This window comes from Aythya marila (genome assembly GCF_965140915.1).
Source record: "Aythya marila genome assembly, chromosome: 2".
Classification (NCBI taxonomy): Eukaryota; Metazoa; Chordata; class Aves; order Anseriformes; family Anatidae; genus Aythya; species Aythya marila.
In genome coordinates this window covers 106,171,273-106,187,682 of record NC_139043.1, presented here as the reverse complement: position 1 = coordinate 106,187,682, position 16,410 = coordinate 106,171,273, and the positions used below count along the sequence as shown (strand labels likewise).

Sequence of the window (16,410 nt, the reverse complement as noted above, 5' to 3'; positions counted from 1 at the left end):
GACTAGCTAATCAAGCCCACATTTTTTACCATAGCTCAGTGAAAACTGCTGACAGCAACATTGATACTCACAATCTTTAGCAAACATAGTGATGGCATATTTGTTTTTCAGTTTTTCTTTCCAAGTATCAGATACAAGGATAACATTATTTCACTGAAAATAACTTTAGAGTAATGAGCAAAGAGAAACCAACTGTACAGAGACATTTAGTTTCAGTCCTTTCTCAGCTCTGGTTACAACAAGCTTACACCAAGCTTACAACAAGCTTGCAATGTCTTGGAATTCAACTCATTTTACCTAGGAGAAGCAATTGCCTGGAAAAGACAACTCTTAAGAATCACAAAATGCTTCAGGTAAGAAAAACTATACCTCAGTGTGCTATTATTTGAGATGTAGTATTCAGGATGTTTGTGAATGCTGCTCACTGGGTGAACTGCATGTACACATAATTAACAGCCAGCTTTTAATAACAGTGGATGTGAAGTTAACAGGGAACTAAAGGTTCATCCACCTTTGCCACAACCTGGGCAGCCAAGTGTAGGGCTGAAAAATCTAAAGGGAAATCAACACTGCAGGGACACAGTCCCAGAGAATGGCACCAGGAGGGCCTGGGCACAGGGCAGCTAACCTCTCCCTGATTTTCTGTGCTGTTACCTCTGTCTTTCATTTTTGCTGATGGAAGTGGAAGGTGGTAAGAAGATGTAATGCAAGAGGCGAGTATGTGCAAGATTGACTAGAGAATATAATGATGAAAATGTATTTCAAACTCCAGTCATCTGGCCTAGGTCAAATTTTCAAACCTTAAAATCCTTCAACGTAACTGGTTTTGTAATCTTTCCTTTCTTCTGTCTCTGCTTTCCCTGTCACACAATTAAAAGGAGGTGTTTCCAAAGTACATTTGCAAACTGGTATTGAAAGCTTTCAAGTCACAATCATCTTCCTAATGCAGAGCTAATTCTTCTTCTGGAAGGGGTTTTTCTGCTACCTTGCTCAATAGAGCAGGTCTGCCCCCACTCAATGCCAATGTTTTACCCTTACTGGCCAAGGCAGCTGTTGCAATTATCTGCAACAACTGGAAGGCTGGGACCCTCCTTGCTTTGCATAGGTTTCTTTTGCTCAGCTAGAGCATTTTTGCCTTTCTGACAAAAAATGTCCTTGATTCTATTGTCCTCATGCACTTCTTTTGTGATTAGCATTAGCTGTGTCAAGTTCGAGAAGCTGGAGAGATACCAGCATTGTGATTTTTGTCTCTGAGTCCCAGAATTGTTCTGATGAATGTATTATAAAAACCTTTGTCTGAATATGCTCTTACTGTTTGATCTTTCTGTTGCTGGAAGTGAGCTGGCAATGGGGCAGAAAAGTCTCTTTTGCCCAAGTGCTTTCTGCTTTTGAACTGCTTATAATAACTGTTCCCCCAGCACTCGTATCCTGTGAATTAAAACAGGCTGGATGAGTAATTCCCTTCCAGAGAATGCACACAGAGGGCTGCATCTTTTGTCGGTAGGCATGCCCAGTGCACGGTCCTCAAATGCCTGCTCACATAACTGCAACACAATCTCTTCATCAGCAGAGATGCCCCTCTGCGTGGCCTGCTAGGCTGCTAACTCCAGCAGATACAATTCCTAATCTTTATATCTCCCCTAAGAAAAACAATGGAGGGGAGATAGGCTCTCGAATTATTATCTCAATATGCAGGCACTCTTTAGCTTAATTAGGAACACCCTTACAGATAAAAGCATAATCTTTGTAGGAATAATTAGAACAGTGACAGGGACCCACAGCACTCGAGGTTATTAGATAAAGTTAGAAGAACGTGGAGTCTGGTTTTGTTCAGATGATCCACTGCTTTATACAGCTGATGCCAGCCCCTGGGCTGAATGTGCGCAGCAGGAAATATAGGGTGTATCTTTGTTTGCTATTTATAGCCGCATGGAAAATCAGAGAGGAAGCGTTTTTCCACTCAATGTGTTTTATTTTCTGTGAGATGGTCCAAACTGGAGCCCATCTGTTGGCCATTCATCACCTACTACCACTCCTTTGAAGCTCAGCCACAGTTACTGTATTTGCTTTCGCAAAAATAAAAGATTTCTTTTATTTAGACGTCACTTCAGCTCTGGCCAAATGCCAAAGAAAATTAAAGCTAGCTACATGGAGAGATCAAACTGAATAGTTCAAGGCTATTTCCATCTTCTGTGGGTTTAGGAATTAAAGTTTGGGGTTGCTTAACTTGCAGAGGCTGCACTTCTTGAAAGTTTCAGTTTCTGATGGGATTTTGCAAAAGATCTTTGCAGTTAATCCACACCAGGGGAAAAGCAGCAATATTTTGGGACTAGAAGCATAATATCCTTAAAGATTTTTGTCATTTTTTTCTTGTATTTATCTATGTTTCATGAAGAAGCAATTTTCATCAAGCCTGACAGAGGCACCTTGGAATTCATTTATTTACCATTATCTCTGCAGGTCTCAAAGTGTCGTTAAAATAAAATACACAATGCATATTTTTTCAGCTAATATCAAATTTCTCTGATTTTGTGTATGGAAAAATGTTAATTTATTAAGCACACCACAGCATTTTACATTTTCCACCAAAAAAAAAAAAAAAAAAAAAAGAAAAAAAGAAAAAAACTCTGCCTAAAATCCCGTGTTTGAGGTTTCTCCGTATAGGGATGTGTGCTATGATCACAGGCAGGCAGCTGGATCCTCAGCCACGGGCTGCAAGCTCTGGTTATGTCCAAGAATAGCCCTGCAAAAGATATTAGTGGCTTCCCAATTCAGGGCGGATTTTCCGCTACCCTCCTGCATCTGCTTAAAATTTCACTCTTCTGTAATTGTCCTCCGGGGACCGGTATGGTGGCTGCCAGGGGAAACGCAGGGGAAATGTTCCCTCCCCTAATGCTTATGGGGACTTGCAGCTGTGTGATGACTGCTGGAGGGTTCCTAGCAGCTGATGATCAGTCCCAGAAACGCCTGGTGGAGCAATTCATTTTTTTGCTGCTGGGTTGTTAATAAAGAGGGGAGCGTGTCTGCGTGCTAGCACGGCTGAAGTGAGCAGCCTCTGGTCTCCTGAACCCACTACCTGTCCTAGCAAGGCAGCATCTCTCCAGTCCAGCCCAGGAGCAGTGGGAAAACCAGCCTGTTTGATCTTCAGCAAGGGAGCAGAGCTCCTTGTTCCTCCTTGTAGCTGCTCCATGCTGTGCGGTGAGGGCTGGGCAAGCAGAGTCTGGTGGGAAGAGCTGGGCAAGGCTTCAAAACTTCCAAAGGGGAAAATAGGAACTTGGCCTGTGTTATTCCTCAAAATGGTTACAGGGGGACGAAAAGGGGGAAAAAAAGGGATTTCATTACATCTGTCAGATACCCCTAGGAAGCCTTTTTTGGGGGGGAACACAGTCATGGAACATCATAGAACATCAGCTGTTCTGCAATAGCAGAGCATCATCAAACAGCCCAGGTCAGCAGGGAGCTCAGAAAACCATCAGGTCCAACCTTTTGTGCACAAGGGAACCCAGCTGAGATCATCTAGGAGCCTGCCCAAACACTTCTTGAAAACCTCCAGTAACAGGGACTCCACCACCTCCCTGCAGAAGTTGTTCCAGTGACTAATCTCACTGTAAAAATATATATATTTTTTTTCTTATATCAAGACAAAACCTCATGTGCAACTTGTAGCCCTTGTCACTTATCCTGTGTGACTCCTTATGAAGAGAGAGTCCCCATCCTCTTTGTAGCCACCCTTTAAGTATCAGAGTGCTGTGGTGAGGTCCCCCTTAGTCCTCTCTTCTCCAGGGTGGAAAGACCTAACTCCTTCAAGGTTTCCTCACAGCCCTTTGATAATCTTTACGGACCACCTTGAGACCCTCTTCAATCTGTCTGTGCCTTTTTGAATAGTGGGGGCCAGAACTGAACACAGCACTCCACGTGCAGCCTGACAAGCACTGAGTAGAGTGGGACGAACACATTTCTATCAGCTACTAAAGCCCCTAGGGATGCAGCCCCAGATCTGATTTGCCTTAATTGCTGCAGAAATGTGCTGCTGACTCACGTTCAGAGATATGAAGCACATATCTCTGTGTCTCAGTGCTAACTTTTCACATTTTAGTTTCCACAGTCACTGCAAAACAATTTTTTCGATTCCACCCACCATTTGCAACCAGCTCCCATTCTCCACTATCACCCCGGAGCCGTGGCACACTGTGTCAGGTTACGGTTTGGGGTGGGGTGTTTGGAAAAGGATCGTGCTTTCCCTTATCCCCACCTTCAGCTGGAGTAGTCAGGTCACGTTACAGGTGCCATTTCACCTTATCATTTGGCTTCTGGGCTCGGGGCCGCATTCATGCATAAAATGGCCAGAGACTTAATACTTCGTGTTGTGAGGTGAGATTTCCTTTGGAAAGGCACAAAAGCTGGCTCTCTCAACAAGGGCTTCTGAGATGTTCTCTTAGCTCATCAGTGGAAAAATTGTATTTCCTTCAATACCTGGCTACAGGAAGCCCAGTGTCCTGGACACAGGCAGAACATCCAGATAATGCTCAGTGGGATAGACTTACACAGAGGAAAAATTAAAAATATTTGGGTTTAAATGCATTTAAGTCTTCTATCAGTTTTTCACTGAGTCTCCCAGGAATATTTGTTACCTAACCTGGACACTGAATTGACAGAAGCCTAGCTCTCTGGCACACCTAACATGAGAAGCCTGTTCTCTCTGACCAGGGCTTTTTCAGTGAGTGCAGTGGCTGTGAAGGCACTGCCAGCTTAAGCAGCAAGAAGCCATGGTGGATCCCGTGTGAACAGTCTGTGTTACTTTTCTGGAGCTACACAAGGGAGAGAAGCAGATATTCCTAACCCTAACACCAACATTCACGTGTTCTTTTGGGATATTGAGGTAGACTTGAACTAGCAAGCATGGCTACAGAACGAAGGTGAACCTAGAGCTTTGTGAAGCAGGGTTTAGTTTGTGGTGTTCATTTGCTCGTTTTTTTCATTGTGGTTTGTTCATTTGCTCAGTGCTGTCCATGTGTTCATTTCATCAGTGCTTGCTGAAAAAGGTTCATAAACTACGACTTCTCTGTTGGCTTTCAGGTTTGAATGAAACTCACCCCAGATCTCAATTTTTCCAGCTCTTGGCTTACTCTAGACCATCTGTTTTCATATACCTTCCAAGCACTTGGATGTTTTATTCAACCCAGATTTATTCAAAATTTCCTTCTGGCTTGTTCTAAATTCAATCCAGGCTCACAGGAAGATTTGCAAACCTTGTTCATGTTGTAGGTTAGCTCTGGTGCATCACGCTCCTGCAAGTGCCCCTGCTGAAAACAATTAGTCTCATTTTGCTAAACAAGTAGAAAATGTATTTACCATAGATGTTGTTAATTGCTGTGATGTTGCTGCTGTTACTGCACTTGTCACTTTGATTGCAGTACCATAAAACAGAATGCTTTCCATCCCAGGAAAATAAATAAATAAATACTGAGCTGTCCATAAAGTGAACGGGCATTGATTCATCCAGGCTGTACCGAAACCAGAGAAACTGCTCAATGTTTCGTCACAGGTGAAAACGTGATGTCTCGTTTCGCATAGCGTTAATAGCTATGAAAACAAAGCTCTTGGAGAAGTTTCTGATGTATTTAAGGCTTGGAGACCTCCTTAAGTTTCTTACTAAGACGTAATTAATAGCACAGAAGCAGAGCAAAGAGGCCCTGCTGTAGTAAAGCAGGATTCCCACTGTGTAAAACATCCAGCAGTTTCTACTGGTAGGGAAGATGCCTGTCCCAGAAGGGTCTTCATTGAAGAACCCAGAAGCATCCCAAGGGTCACCTCCAGGAGCCCACTGCCCACGTAAGGTCTCTTCCACTTTCTTTCCTGAGAAAGAGAATCACAAGAGCATGTCGCCCAACATCAATTTAATTTGACAACATCCCTTGCCGTGTGCCACACAGCACGCCCAGCCTGTCTCCGGGCTTTCTAACCAAATTACGAGCTCCCCTTGCTGGCTGCAGCTGGTATCGGCCGCAAGGGCTCCGCAAGGCGGGCAAGAGCCCTGCTGGGAGGACCTGCTGCTCCCCATCGGCTGGGCTGCGATGATGCTTTTAGACTTAGACGACACAAACATGCCTGATGCTGAGCCTGAGCCACATCTCAGGGTCTGAATTCTAAGTCACAGTGAGCCTGCAGCTTGAAAGCAGGCAAGCACTGAGCTCCTCAGCAGGGTTCTTGCACGATGGTGAGAAGGAGACTGCCAGGAGCAGGTCCTCCGAGCCCAGGTAGTTGGTGTGCACCGTGCTTGGTACACACCAAGTTGTCACAGAGCAGAATGGGCCTAGAGGATAGAAGGACTGGTATTCCTTTTACTTCCAGGTACCTGCAGTTCCCAGTACGTGGCTTGACTCCTTAGGTTCAACACTAGAACCAGGTTTTGTCCCCAGCCAGGACAAATCTCATTGACGTAATGCAAAAGACAAAAGGAGAAAGAGCTGCATTTGAAAGATTAAAAAGAAACAAACACTTAGTCAAACTAAAAATGTTCCCGTAATATTGATCATGGCTGGAAAAATACTAATCACATAGTCTCTGGAGAGAACAAGAAAGATAAATATAGGAGCTGGTGTCATGCAGTGTACCATAAACAAGCATTGCTGTATTATTATCCGTTATTTTGTAGTTATTTCTGTTCAGCAGCACCAGAGGACTAACTCACTGCATAGACACAGCTGTTCAGCATGGACAGCCCACTGAAATGCTCTTTTTTAACACGTCAGACACTTTGGCCATTTCTCTTTCTTTTCTGCACTATTGTTCATGGCCTCATGTTGTCTAAGAACAGTGGCTCGGGTTCAGTAGCGCTTTTTGTTTGGTCTGTTCTCAAGTACATTGACGTCATCTTGCATTTTCAAAATGTTTCTTCACTTCAGCTGTGGAACAGTAGCTGGGATGTCCCAGCAGGACAAGAGCAGGACATTTAATTGAGTTGTGCAAGAAATAAGCAGACAACAAGGATAAAGCAATTCGGCTTGCACAAAGCAAACAGCAGTGCCTTGAGACTTCTCTTTATTTATTACAATCTGCTGAAACTTGTAGCAGGTTGGAGCATATGCCTTCTTTCCCGACTGTCAGTATTGGTGACATAATGTTGGTGGAACAATAGTCCTGCTTCCTTGATTTATTTTCCTTGTGTGTACCAATAGTCCTACAATACTGCTGTTTACATAACTGAATACTGTAAAAGAATGTGTTCGCCTGACCTATGTTGCAAAAGTATTAAGCTATTTTTTTTTTGAGTTGACTAATTTGGGAATTGTTTTGTTTCTAGACAAACAAAGAGGAATGCATTTGAAAAGCATTAGATGAGTTGGTAAATGCTTAGAGCAGGTAAATCATCTGCTTCAGGAGGGTGCTCAGATTCTCTTCCTTTGAATGCCCTGAATCCCTCTGAATTATTTTTATTTTTATGAAACATGAGCTTCATTAAAGTATGTTTCTCCCAGTAAAGTCCTCAACACATGGATAAAGAGATGTGACATTCTGTCCCTTTTGTTTCACATGGCCAGGATTTTGCTGGCTGCAAACTAATTTTGATAAATTTATGGAATTCATTTTAGAATGTCATTGCCAGGTTGGTATGCAGTATGATCATTTCCATGGAGGGGAACTGTATTGCCTGTACGTGGAATATACCAATTTATACGGAAAGCAAGGCGTAATTCAGTGTGAGAAGTTCCCAGAGCGTATATAAAGCAACAGTGGAGATCCTTGTAACAGTGGAGCATGAAAAGACAAGGCAGATGCAAAACACAATATCAGTGAACAAGCAAGTCTAGGAAGCCAGACCCTTCCCCCCAAAAAAACCACCACAGGACCTCCCAAGCACTGCCCACTACCCAAGAGAGGCACTCACCCAGCTGCCCCATTAATAGTATACCTACTGCAGTGAAGCTATTCACTTACACAGAGGTGACACTAACCCAGAAGGAATAGCTTGAGTATATTCAAGACTAAGTTTACAAGCAGCCTGGAAAACTCTCCATTAGGGGCATCTGGCCTCTGACAAAGTAGTAGGCATGTCACTTTTAGGTAGATTTTAAAGTTATTGAGAAGTGTCCAAAGTCCAGAAGCTCGTAGGACTTTTGGAAGTGTGCAAGTTTCTAAATCCCACTGAAGGTAGACTCCGAAACTTATTGAGAGACTTTGTACATTCCTGGCTGCATCTTTAGCCTTCACGCATTGCTGGTTGTCTAATCCACCTGTGCTTCAGTTTCATCATCTGTAAGGTGGAACCTGTGATGCTTTTATACAGTCTGAAGAAGCTGAATGAGAGCTAATGAGAAAAATGTTACAAACAAATCATGTATTTGTTTATAATTGGTTAATTAGTGTTTGTGGAAACAGTATTGCTCTTCATGAGTCAATAGTACTGTCATCTGTATTTCTTATAGATGCCTGGGATCTAGTGAATCTCTAAATTCCACCCTAATTTCCAAAATAGCAGATTACACACATTTCCCCATTAAGAAAAGGATTCAGAAAAAAAAAAAAAAAAAAAAGTCTTCTGAAAGGTCAGTGGGCAGTGACATAAGCCTGGCCCTGGTGATTTCAACTATAGGCTAAAGTCCTCTGTGGCTAGTCTATTACATATTGCTCATTATGTTAATATTTAATATGAGTACTACATTGTATAAGTACTACTCATATCCACTTTAGACACAGAAACAGGTATGAAGACTTGTTCTGATAGACTTTCCTACATATTCATTATACATATTTTAGCCTTTGATTGTTCATTTATACTTACATTTTTCATTGTTCGTTAGTTATCTAGGTAAGGTAAAGCATTATTTTAGAAAAAGTCACAAAAATGCATATAGGTCATTGAGTTAACATAGTATCATTTTTTGAATGAAAAAATATAAATAGTGGTTATGAAATATTATTTATTTCATTGTTGGATAAAAATACAGTCTCTAACACAGGCAAAGGTTCCCATTATTAAATTATATGTTAATTTTCCTGATGATGCCAGCAGGAGAAGTATCCAGCTCTAGAAACATAAAAAATGAAGATTAAAAAAAAATGTAGTTGAGACTATTACGTAGATAAGGCAATCAGCAAGTGTAAAAAGCAATCTTCCAGACACATCAGCTCCTCTGGTTGTTATAACAGAACACTTCCCAAGAAGGCGGGGCAGTACCATAAAAATATAGATATGTGCTTATATTCCTGGTAGGATATTTACTCCCGGTAGGTGTAGGGTCAGTTGCCAGCTGTACCACAACACCCCATTACCCTGAATATCCAGAATATTTCTTTTTTTCTGTCAGGAAATGGCAACAGTTGAGCTTTGCGATGCTTCTGAGTCAATTTCAGCTCTAATTAAGGTAATTCTGTGGCAGCCGTGACGTAACGGGGGATGGAAACAAAAGGGCTGAGAAATTATTGGAGATACCACGGGAGGGACTGGGGTGGCTCAGTGAGATGAATTAAGACCATAAACTGCGTGTTTCAGTGTTTGCACGTGAAGCAGCCACAAGCGCCCCCACGCCCCCCGAGGTTGTCCTGGGCGCCGGGCGAGGCCCCGGCCGCCATTTTCCTCCGGGGAGGGGGCGTTGGGCGCGGTGGGGGGCGGGGCTCCGCGGGGCTGGGGGGCGGGGCCTGGCGGGACGACGGGCAGGAAACTCCCGCCGTTGCCTTATAAGGGCAGGCGCTGCCTGGAATGCGGAGAGCGCGCCGGGATGTACCAACAGTGAGATAAGGGGGGGGGAGCGGGCTGAGAAAGGGCGCGTGGCCCTCACAGAACCACTGATAAGGGCAAGAAGAGGCCGAGAGGAGGGTCAAACCCGGTCGCCGCCATAGTGCCGTCAGCTGGGCTCGGGTCGCGGCGTGTGCCGTCAGGAGCGATGAGCCGCGTGCCCTTCCCCCCCCGGGTTTTCTTCAGGAATGGTCTCGCCCACGCTTCCTTTCCCGTGCGCTGGTTGGGCGGCGGCCGCGCGCTGCCCGGAAGTGCCGCCGCTGCTGCTGTAGCCGTTGGTGCCGTTGGTCCCTCTCCGTGTCCGTGTCGCCGCCGGAGCTCCGCCGACGCCCGGTCAGTGGCGGGGGGGTAGGGCCGGGGCCGCTTCGTTGGAAGGCTCTGTAGGGGGGGCTGGGTGAGCTGGGCCGGTGGGCTGGGGCCAGCTGTGTGAGGTTCCACAAGGCCAAGTGCCGGGTCCTGCACCTGGGGCGCAATAACCCCAAGCAGAGCTACAGGCTGGGAGAGGAATGGTTGGAGAGCTGCCAGGCAGAGAAGGACCTGGGAGTGATGGTGGACAGTCGGCTGAATATGAGCCAGCAGTGTGCTCAGGTGGCCAAGAAGGCCAACGGCATCCTGGCTTGTATTAGGAACAGTGTGACCAGCAGGGCTAGGGAGGTGATCGTCCCCCTGTACTCGGCTCTGGTGAGGCCGCACCTCGAGTACTGTGTTCAGTTTTGGGCCCCTCGCTACAAGAAGGACATCGAGGTGCTTGAGCGGGTGCAGAGAAGGGCGACGAAGCTGGTGAGGGGCCTGGAGAACAAGTCCTACGAGGAGCGGCTGAGGGAGCTGGGCTTGTTCAGCCTGGAGAAGAGGAGGCTCAGGGGCGACCTTATCGCTCTTTTTAGGTACCTCAAGGGAGGCTGTAGCAAGGTGGGGGTTGGTCTGTTCTCCCACGTGCCTGGTGACAGGACGAGGGGGAATGGGCTAAAGTTGCGCCAGGGGAGTTTTAGGTTGGATGTTAGGAAGAACTTCTTTACTGAAAGGGTTGTGAGGCATTGGAACAGGCTGCCCAGGGAAGTGGTGGAGTCACCATCCCTGGAGGTCTTTAAAAGACATTTAGATGTAGAGCTTAGTGATATGGTTTAGAGGAGGACTTGTTAGTGTTAGGTCAGAGGTTGGACTTGATGATCTTGAGGTCTCTTCCAACCTGGATGGTTCTGTGATTCTGTGTGTGTGGAGAGGTGGCTGTTATGTGTCAACGTAATGGCAGCAGCGTTAGATCCAGCCCAGGGTTCTGTGGGGAGGCGTTGTGGGACTTGAGGTGTACTATGAGCCTTACAGGAGGAGTTCCTGAACGGTTTCTGAAATAAGGCCCCAGCCTTTCTGTGAGTCATAATGTTAGGTGGAAACCCAGCCTCTCTGTCAGGATTTGGGCCATCCAATGTGAAGTGTTTCCATTTGCTTATCTACTGATACTCTTCTGTGTTCACCCTGCACTTCATGTATTCAATTCCAGTGCCATGACTTCTGTAACAAAATGGTCTCTCTGGTGGATATCTCAGATGAAATCCTTTTTTCTCCAAAATCAGTGAGTCCTGTATTTGACTCAAGTGAAGCTAGTTCTTGCTCATTGCTGCATGCACCAGGATAACTTATGTATAAACACTTGGATCTTCTATCCATCACAAATTGGTCTCTTTGGCTGGATGGATTGATGTCCTTGTGTGTTTTTTTTCTGAGGATGTTCCAATTTATCACTCTCCTTCTAATGGAGTTTTCCAGGGTGCAACCTACCTCAGGCTTACTTGCACCAGCTTGTGCTGAAAGGCAGTACAGTCTAGTTAAATGCTCCTGTCTCTCTCCATGCTGATGCTCAAGAGGTCTGAGTGCAGGAGTCGTGCCTTCTGTGCTCTGTATGGCTGCTTCCCAAAGCTGGTTTAGAGAAACATTAGAAAGCAGCCATGCAAGTACAGATACTGTTCCGTTGGCATTTTTTTTGTCTCTTGTAGTGTGATACTCTGATGTGGCAATCTCTTGAACAGAGTTAAAAACAAATGGTTCTCTTCCCACCATGCGTAGCTGCAGTGAGCAGCAGTCTGCTTCTGTTACCTTCTCAGTTAGGACTGAATTGTACATTAGGGAATTGGAGGTAGCAGCTCCCTGGCCTTCTGGGAGCACTGTCCTGTGCTGCATCCAAAGGAAACTTGTTTTGGTTTACTTTGAATAGCCAATATCCTTCAAGCTATGAACTACCTCAGTGAACGATTCTTAGTGGGTACGATTTGGCCGTATTTTGAGCAGTGGAACTTTTAACCAGCAATTCAGAGTTGAACAGGTTTCTACTGAGGTAAGAAGAAGACCGAAGTCACGCGCAGCTCCTGACTGCAGCCTGAAAGCCAACTCCTGTTTTGTCGGCTGCCTTCATGGGTTTCTGGGCGTCAGGAGTTCAGGTTTGTTTGCTGAAGTGTTGTTGGAGGCCAGAGGTTTCAGATAGCTTGTGGTCAGTGAATGTAACGATGAGAACTTCAGCGTTGCCGAATGATGCACAGTTGCATTTCGGGGGCTATTTTTAGTTCAGGGCATAATGGTTGGTTTTATACGTCAGGCGAACGTTGTATATGAACGTAAGCTATAAAAGCGTGGAATTAGCAGGGGAGATCAGTAACGCTGCTTGTAGACGGGAGGAGAAGGACAGAACTATGGAATATCCTTTCATGATCCAGATGCTTGGTACAGCGTGCCACGTATCTGACACAAAGCAAGGTAAAATGCGTTTCCTCTAATTAAAAACAAAAGAAGAAAGGTAACTGCTTTTTGCCTGTGTATTCAGTTGATCATCTATGGGAGCAACTCTGCCTTTTCCTTTTTTTTTAAAGGAGGAATCCAAGTTGGTGACTTCAGTCTTGATGTTCAGGAGCCTAACAAAATAGAGTAACTTGTGAACAAACTGTTGAGAAGCCATTAGACCTGTGACTCTAATTAGAATTGCATTGGTGATGAGATCATTGAACAAAACTAAGTTAGAAAATTAATACTTGGAGCTGCCAATTAATACTGTCAATTTCAGCATGTTGGCATTCTTGTGACAAGTGAAGCTTGAAGTCCTCCTCTTTCAGGGCGCTTACTGCATGTGCTTAATGTAAAACCCAAAACCAAGGATAGAAGGAATCTGGGTTGGGTAACACTTGGTTGGGCATAAAAAAGGATTAGAGCAGTGTGGATTACATGTATTTGCATTAAATAAAACTAATGCCTAGATGTGTACTACAACAGTGTTCTAGAAACAGTGGTGAACAAGTCCTGCCTTATGCTGAGGTCTTCGTGTTTGCATGTCAGCGCACCAGATTTTCATATTTGTTGAATGTTAAGTCTGTCTTCTCAGCTAAACACAAGCCACTAACTTGAAAGTCTCACTTATACCCAGATTGTATTAATGTTTCCACGGGAACTACCACTTGTTAGCTTCTTTGGCAGCTCAAGGGAAACAATGCAATTCATATACATGTGCTATGTAAAGAGCCTATGACAATAGCAGTTCTATGATCTGAAGATCGTTTCTTTCAAGTTATCAACTTCTAAGAATACTTATGTGACTTTAATTCACTTGCAAAATAAACGGAGTATGCTGGCATTTGCATATGTATTCTGTTAATAGTTCAGCTGTGTAAGAGAGTAGCAATGCAGTGCTTTTGGCCCAAGAGTCAGTTTCCACTTTCCAACACACAATCCCCTAGTTGGCTTTGAAAGAACTCCAGTAGGGGCTGGCTTGGCCAATCTCTCCATCTCCCAGCACCCCAGCCCAGCACTGTTCAAAAACCTTCAGAAAAACATGAGGATCCTGTCAGGGTCAGCTCCTTGAACAGCAGCTACTTCAGCATTGTTATTCAGAGTCTAAAATACATATTTTTTTCTCCCAGATGTTATCAAGCAGTAAGCTAAAGTTTATTTAACAGCTAAATACTGTACAGGTTGGCAGATGATAACCTTCTACATGCCAGGTCACCAGTGCTTCCTGATCTGCTAAACAGGTTGTCTTTGGTTTTCGGATGAGGCAGTTGGGGTTCTGAATCAGAAATACAAGCACTGAGCGAGCTTCACTTCAGGAGCTGTGATTTGTTTTGTTTTTATAATGTAGCATGCTGTTGACCTTCAGCACTCTCTCTCTCTGAATCATGCAGGAGATTATGCTTAGTAGTCAGTTAAGTCTGCATAAAAGAAAACAAAGTAACTCTGTATGTTGTGTTTGACTACAACATGAAATTTGATAATTTTGTATCCATCTCTCCCCTTAAGTACTTGCAATTTGGTTTAATAAGTCTAAATTTTGGATATGTTTCTGTTTTCCTAGAGCCAACAGCCAACATGTCTAGCAAAAGGGCAAAGACGAAGACCACCAAGAAGCGCCCTCAGCGCGCCACTTCCAATGTATTTGCCATGTTTGATCAGTCGCAGATACAGGAATTCAAGGAGGCCTTCAACATGATCGATCAGAACAGAGATGGCTTCATCGACAAGGAGGACCTGCATGACATGCTTGCCTCCCTTGGTAATGTGCCTTCTCTCTTTAAGGTTGTCAAGCAAATTTATTGTAAGCTATCCCAAAAGCACTATTTTAATTATAAGTGTCTCACTTTATATTGCACTATTCAGGTGACTTTTGTTGGGTTTAGTTTGAAAGCTCAAACAAAGCTGAATGTTTTTCTTTGTAGGAAAGAATCCAACAGACGAATACCTAGATGCCATGATGAACGAGGCCCCAGGACCCATAAACTTCACGATGTTCCTCACAATGTTTGGTGAGAAGTTAAATGGAACCGATCCGGAAGATGTAATCAGGAATGCTTTTGCTTGCTTTGACGAAGAAGCAACAGGTATGTGGGTAAAATAACAGTGTATGTGTATTGCTCTTACTTGGTTTTGTAACCATAAATACTTCTATTCATGGAAGTAGTGATGAATGTTACCTCTGAGAATTCTGATTTCTGGAAGGTAAAAATCATGCTGTATTTCCTCAGCAGCTGAAAATAGCGTTGCTTTTTTTTTTAACAATGAAAAACGGAATCCCAAACTTCTAGCTCTTCATTTATTTTTTCAAGGCAGGAAAAGAGAACAAGATACTGACTGGGAGCCATGGCCTTATTTTTTGTTTTCTAACTTTAAATTCAGTGTCGGGGCAACATATGTAAGGGGAATCCTCCTTGTTTACAAAGCTGGTGTGCTTTTTTGAAGAACCTTTTTTGTTAGCAACTTGTTCAGCTGCACTTATAGGAGAAGAAAATCTATACAAGAAAAAGCTAGTAATTAGATTGCTGATAGAAGAAAGGAATTTCAGGTTATTTAAGGCTGTTTAATAAAACAATGGTAAAAAATGTGTTCTTTCCAATGAGTCTGGTAAATGTGAGTTTTGCCAATGATTTAAGATGAATTCTGAGTCTTTAAAATATTTTGAACTTCCCAGTGCTTAACACAGATGTTGACCAATGATAAAGTTCCATTTTAAGTGATTGTTTTCATTAGGAATGTTTAAGAAAAATGGATCCCTTTTGTATAAAATACATAGTTGTTAAAAGGCTCTCAGTGCTACTGGGAGTTCAGTCCTATTAAGACGACAGCATATGGACACTGACAAACTTCTTACAAAGGCAGGTCATGCAGTGACCTTTACTTGAAGTAGTGAGACCATGCAAATTAACTAAGAAGCTTGACTTGATTGATTGCTTGTAATTATTTGTATGTTATGGTAATAGGCTTTTTCATGTGCTGAAAAAGATTAGCTCTTTTATTAAAGAATTAAAATTATTATCCAGCAGTTAGCAGATAAATGTAAAAGGTTTTTTCTTGTCCGCTTACTGTAGGGTTTATTCAAGAGGACTACCTGCGAGAGCTGCTGACAACAATGGGAGACAGGTTCACAGATGAGGAGGTAGATGAGCTCTACAGGGAGGCACCGATCGACAAGAAGGGGAATTTCAACTACATTGAGTTCACGCGCATCCTTAAACATGGAGCAAAAGACAAGGATGACTGAGCAAATCTTTGGATACCTGCAGATTAATGTCTACTTCACACTTATGTTTGTTTTTGAGGGTAGAAGTTGTTGCATGCATTTAGCTTTACAGCTTTTGCCTTTCTTTACGTATTTATCTATTCCAGGCCATTTAGGCACATCTGCACCTGTGTAATCAGACTGGAAGTGGGGAACATATTGAGGAAAAGCATATGGGGACAAAGATCAGTGGACTTTGAAGTCCATGGAAATAATCTCAATATTTCTGGTTTAGCTGGATTTTTACACTTTTTTGTAACAAATGCCATTTTGAAATAAAGTTTGCTATATAGATTAAAATCTCATTCTTTTGTGGAGAGGGGAATTTCTATTATGCATTTACGAATGCGGGTCTTAACTGTATTTTATTTGCAGTTGCAAATCAAGCTCAAACTCATTCTCATAATGTATTGTTCTCTGTTGCATAGTTACGAAATGCTCCTAGCAGTATATGCTAGTGTCTTTAAAAATGAAGCTGCATAAATCTGCTACATCAGTTTTCCAAGTGGAATATGACTGGTGTAAGTACTTAGCCCAAGAAATCTTTAGGGAAGACTTAGAATTGCCTAATTGCCAGCAGGGAGCATTTATGATTCTTGCCTAGTTTTTATTTCCTCTTTCTGTTGATAGTTTTTCAGCAATATTTTTA

General features: G+C 43.4%; 1 protein-coding gene across 2 annotated transcripts; it reads left to right on the top strand.

The window, feature by feature from the left end:
- Positions 1–9,915: 9,915 nt before the first annotated feature.
- On the top strand, positions 9,916–16,066 carry LOC309874680 (myosin regulatory light chain 2, smooth muscle minor isoform). Of its 2 annotated transcripts, none has more exons than XM_082753109.1 (4): positions 9,916–10,069; positions 14,064–14,261; positions 14,425–14,586; positions 15,571–16,066. In XM_082753109.1, the coding sequence occupies exons 2-4, from the start codon at positions 14,078–14,080 to the stop codon at positions 15,741–15,743; spliced, it is 519 nt and encodes a 172-aa protein (XP_082609235.1). In that variant the 5' UTR covers positions 9,916–10,069; positions 14,064–14,077; the 3' UTR covers positions 15,744–16,066. The 2 variants fall into 2 exon arrangements, with proteins under 2 accessions (XP_082609235.1, XP_082609234.1); XM_082753108.1 differs by lacking the exon at positions 9,916–10,069 and adding an exon at positions 12,319–12,478.
- Positions 16,067–16,410: the final 344 nt, after the last annotated feature.

Excerpts from the sequence above, each read along its gene's own strand:
- LOC309874680 (XM_082753108.1), top strand. The coding sequence starts at position 12,334 with ATGAACGTAAGCTATAAAAGCGTGGAATTAGCAGGGGAGATCAGTAAC. Across the intron at positions 14,262-14,424 it reads TGACATGCTTGCCTCCCTTG|GAAAGAATCCAACAGACGAA; the intron begins GTAATGTGCCTT and ends TTTTCTTTGTAG. Across the intron at positions 14,587-15,570 it reads CTTTGACGAAGAAGCAACAG|GGTTTATTCAAGAGGACTAC; the intron begins GTATGTGGGTAA and ends CGCTTACTGTAG.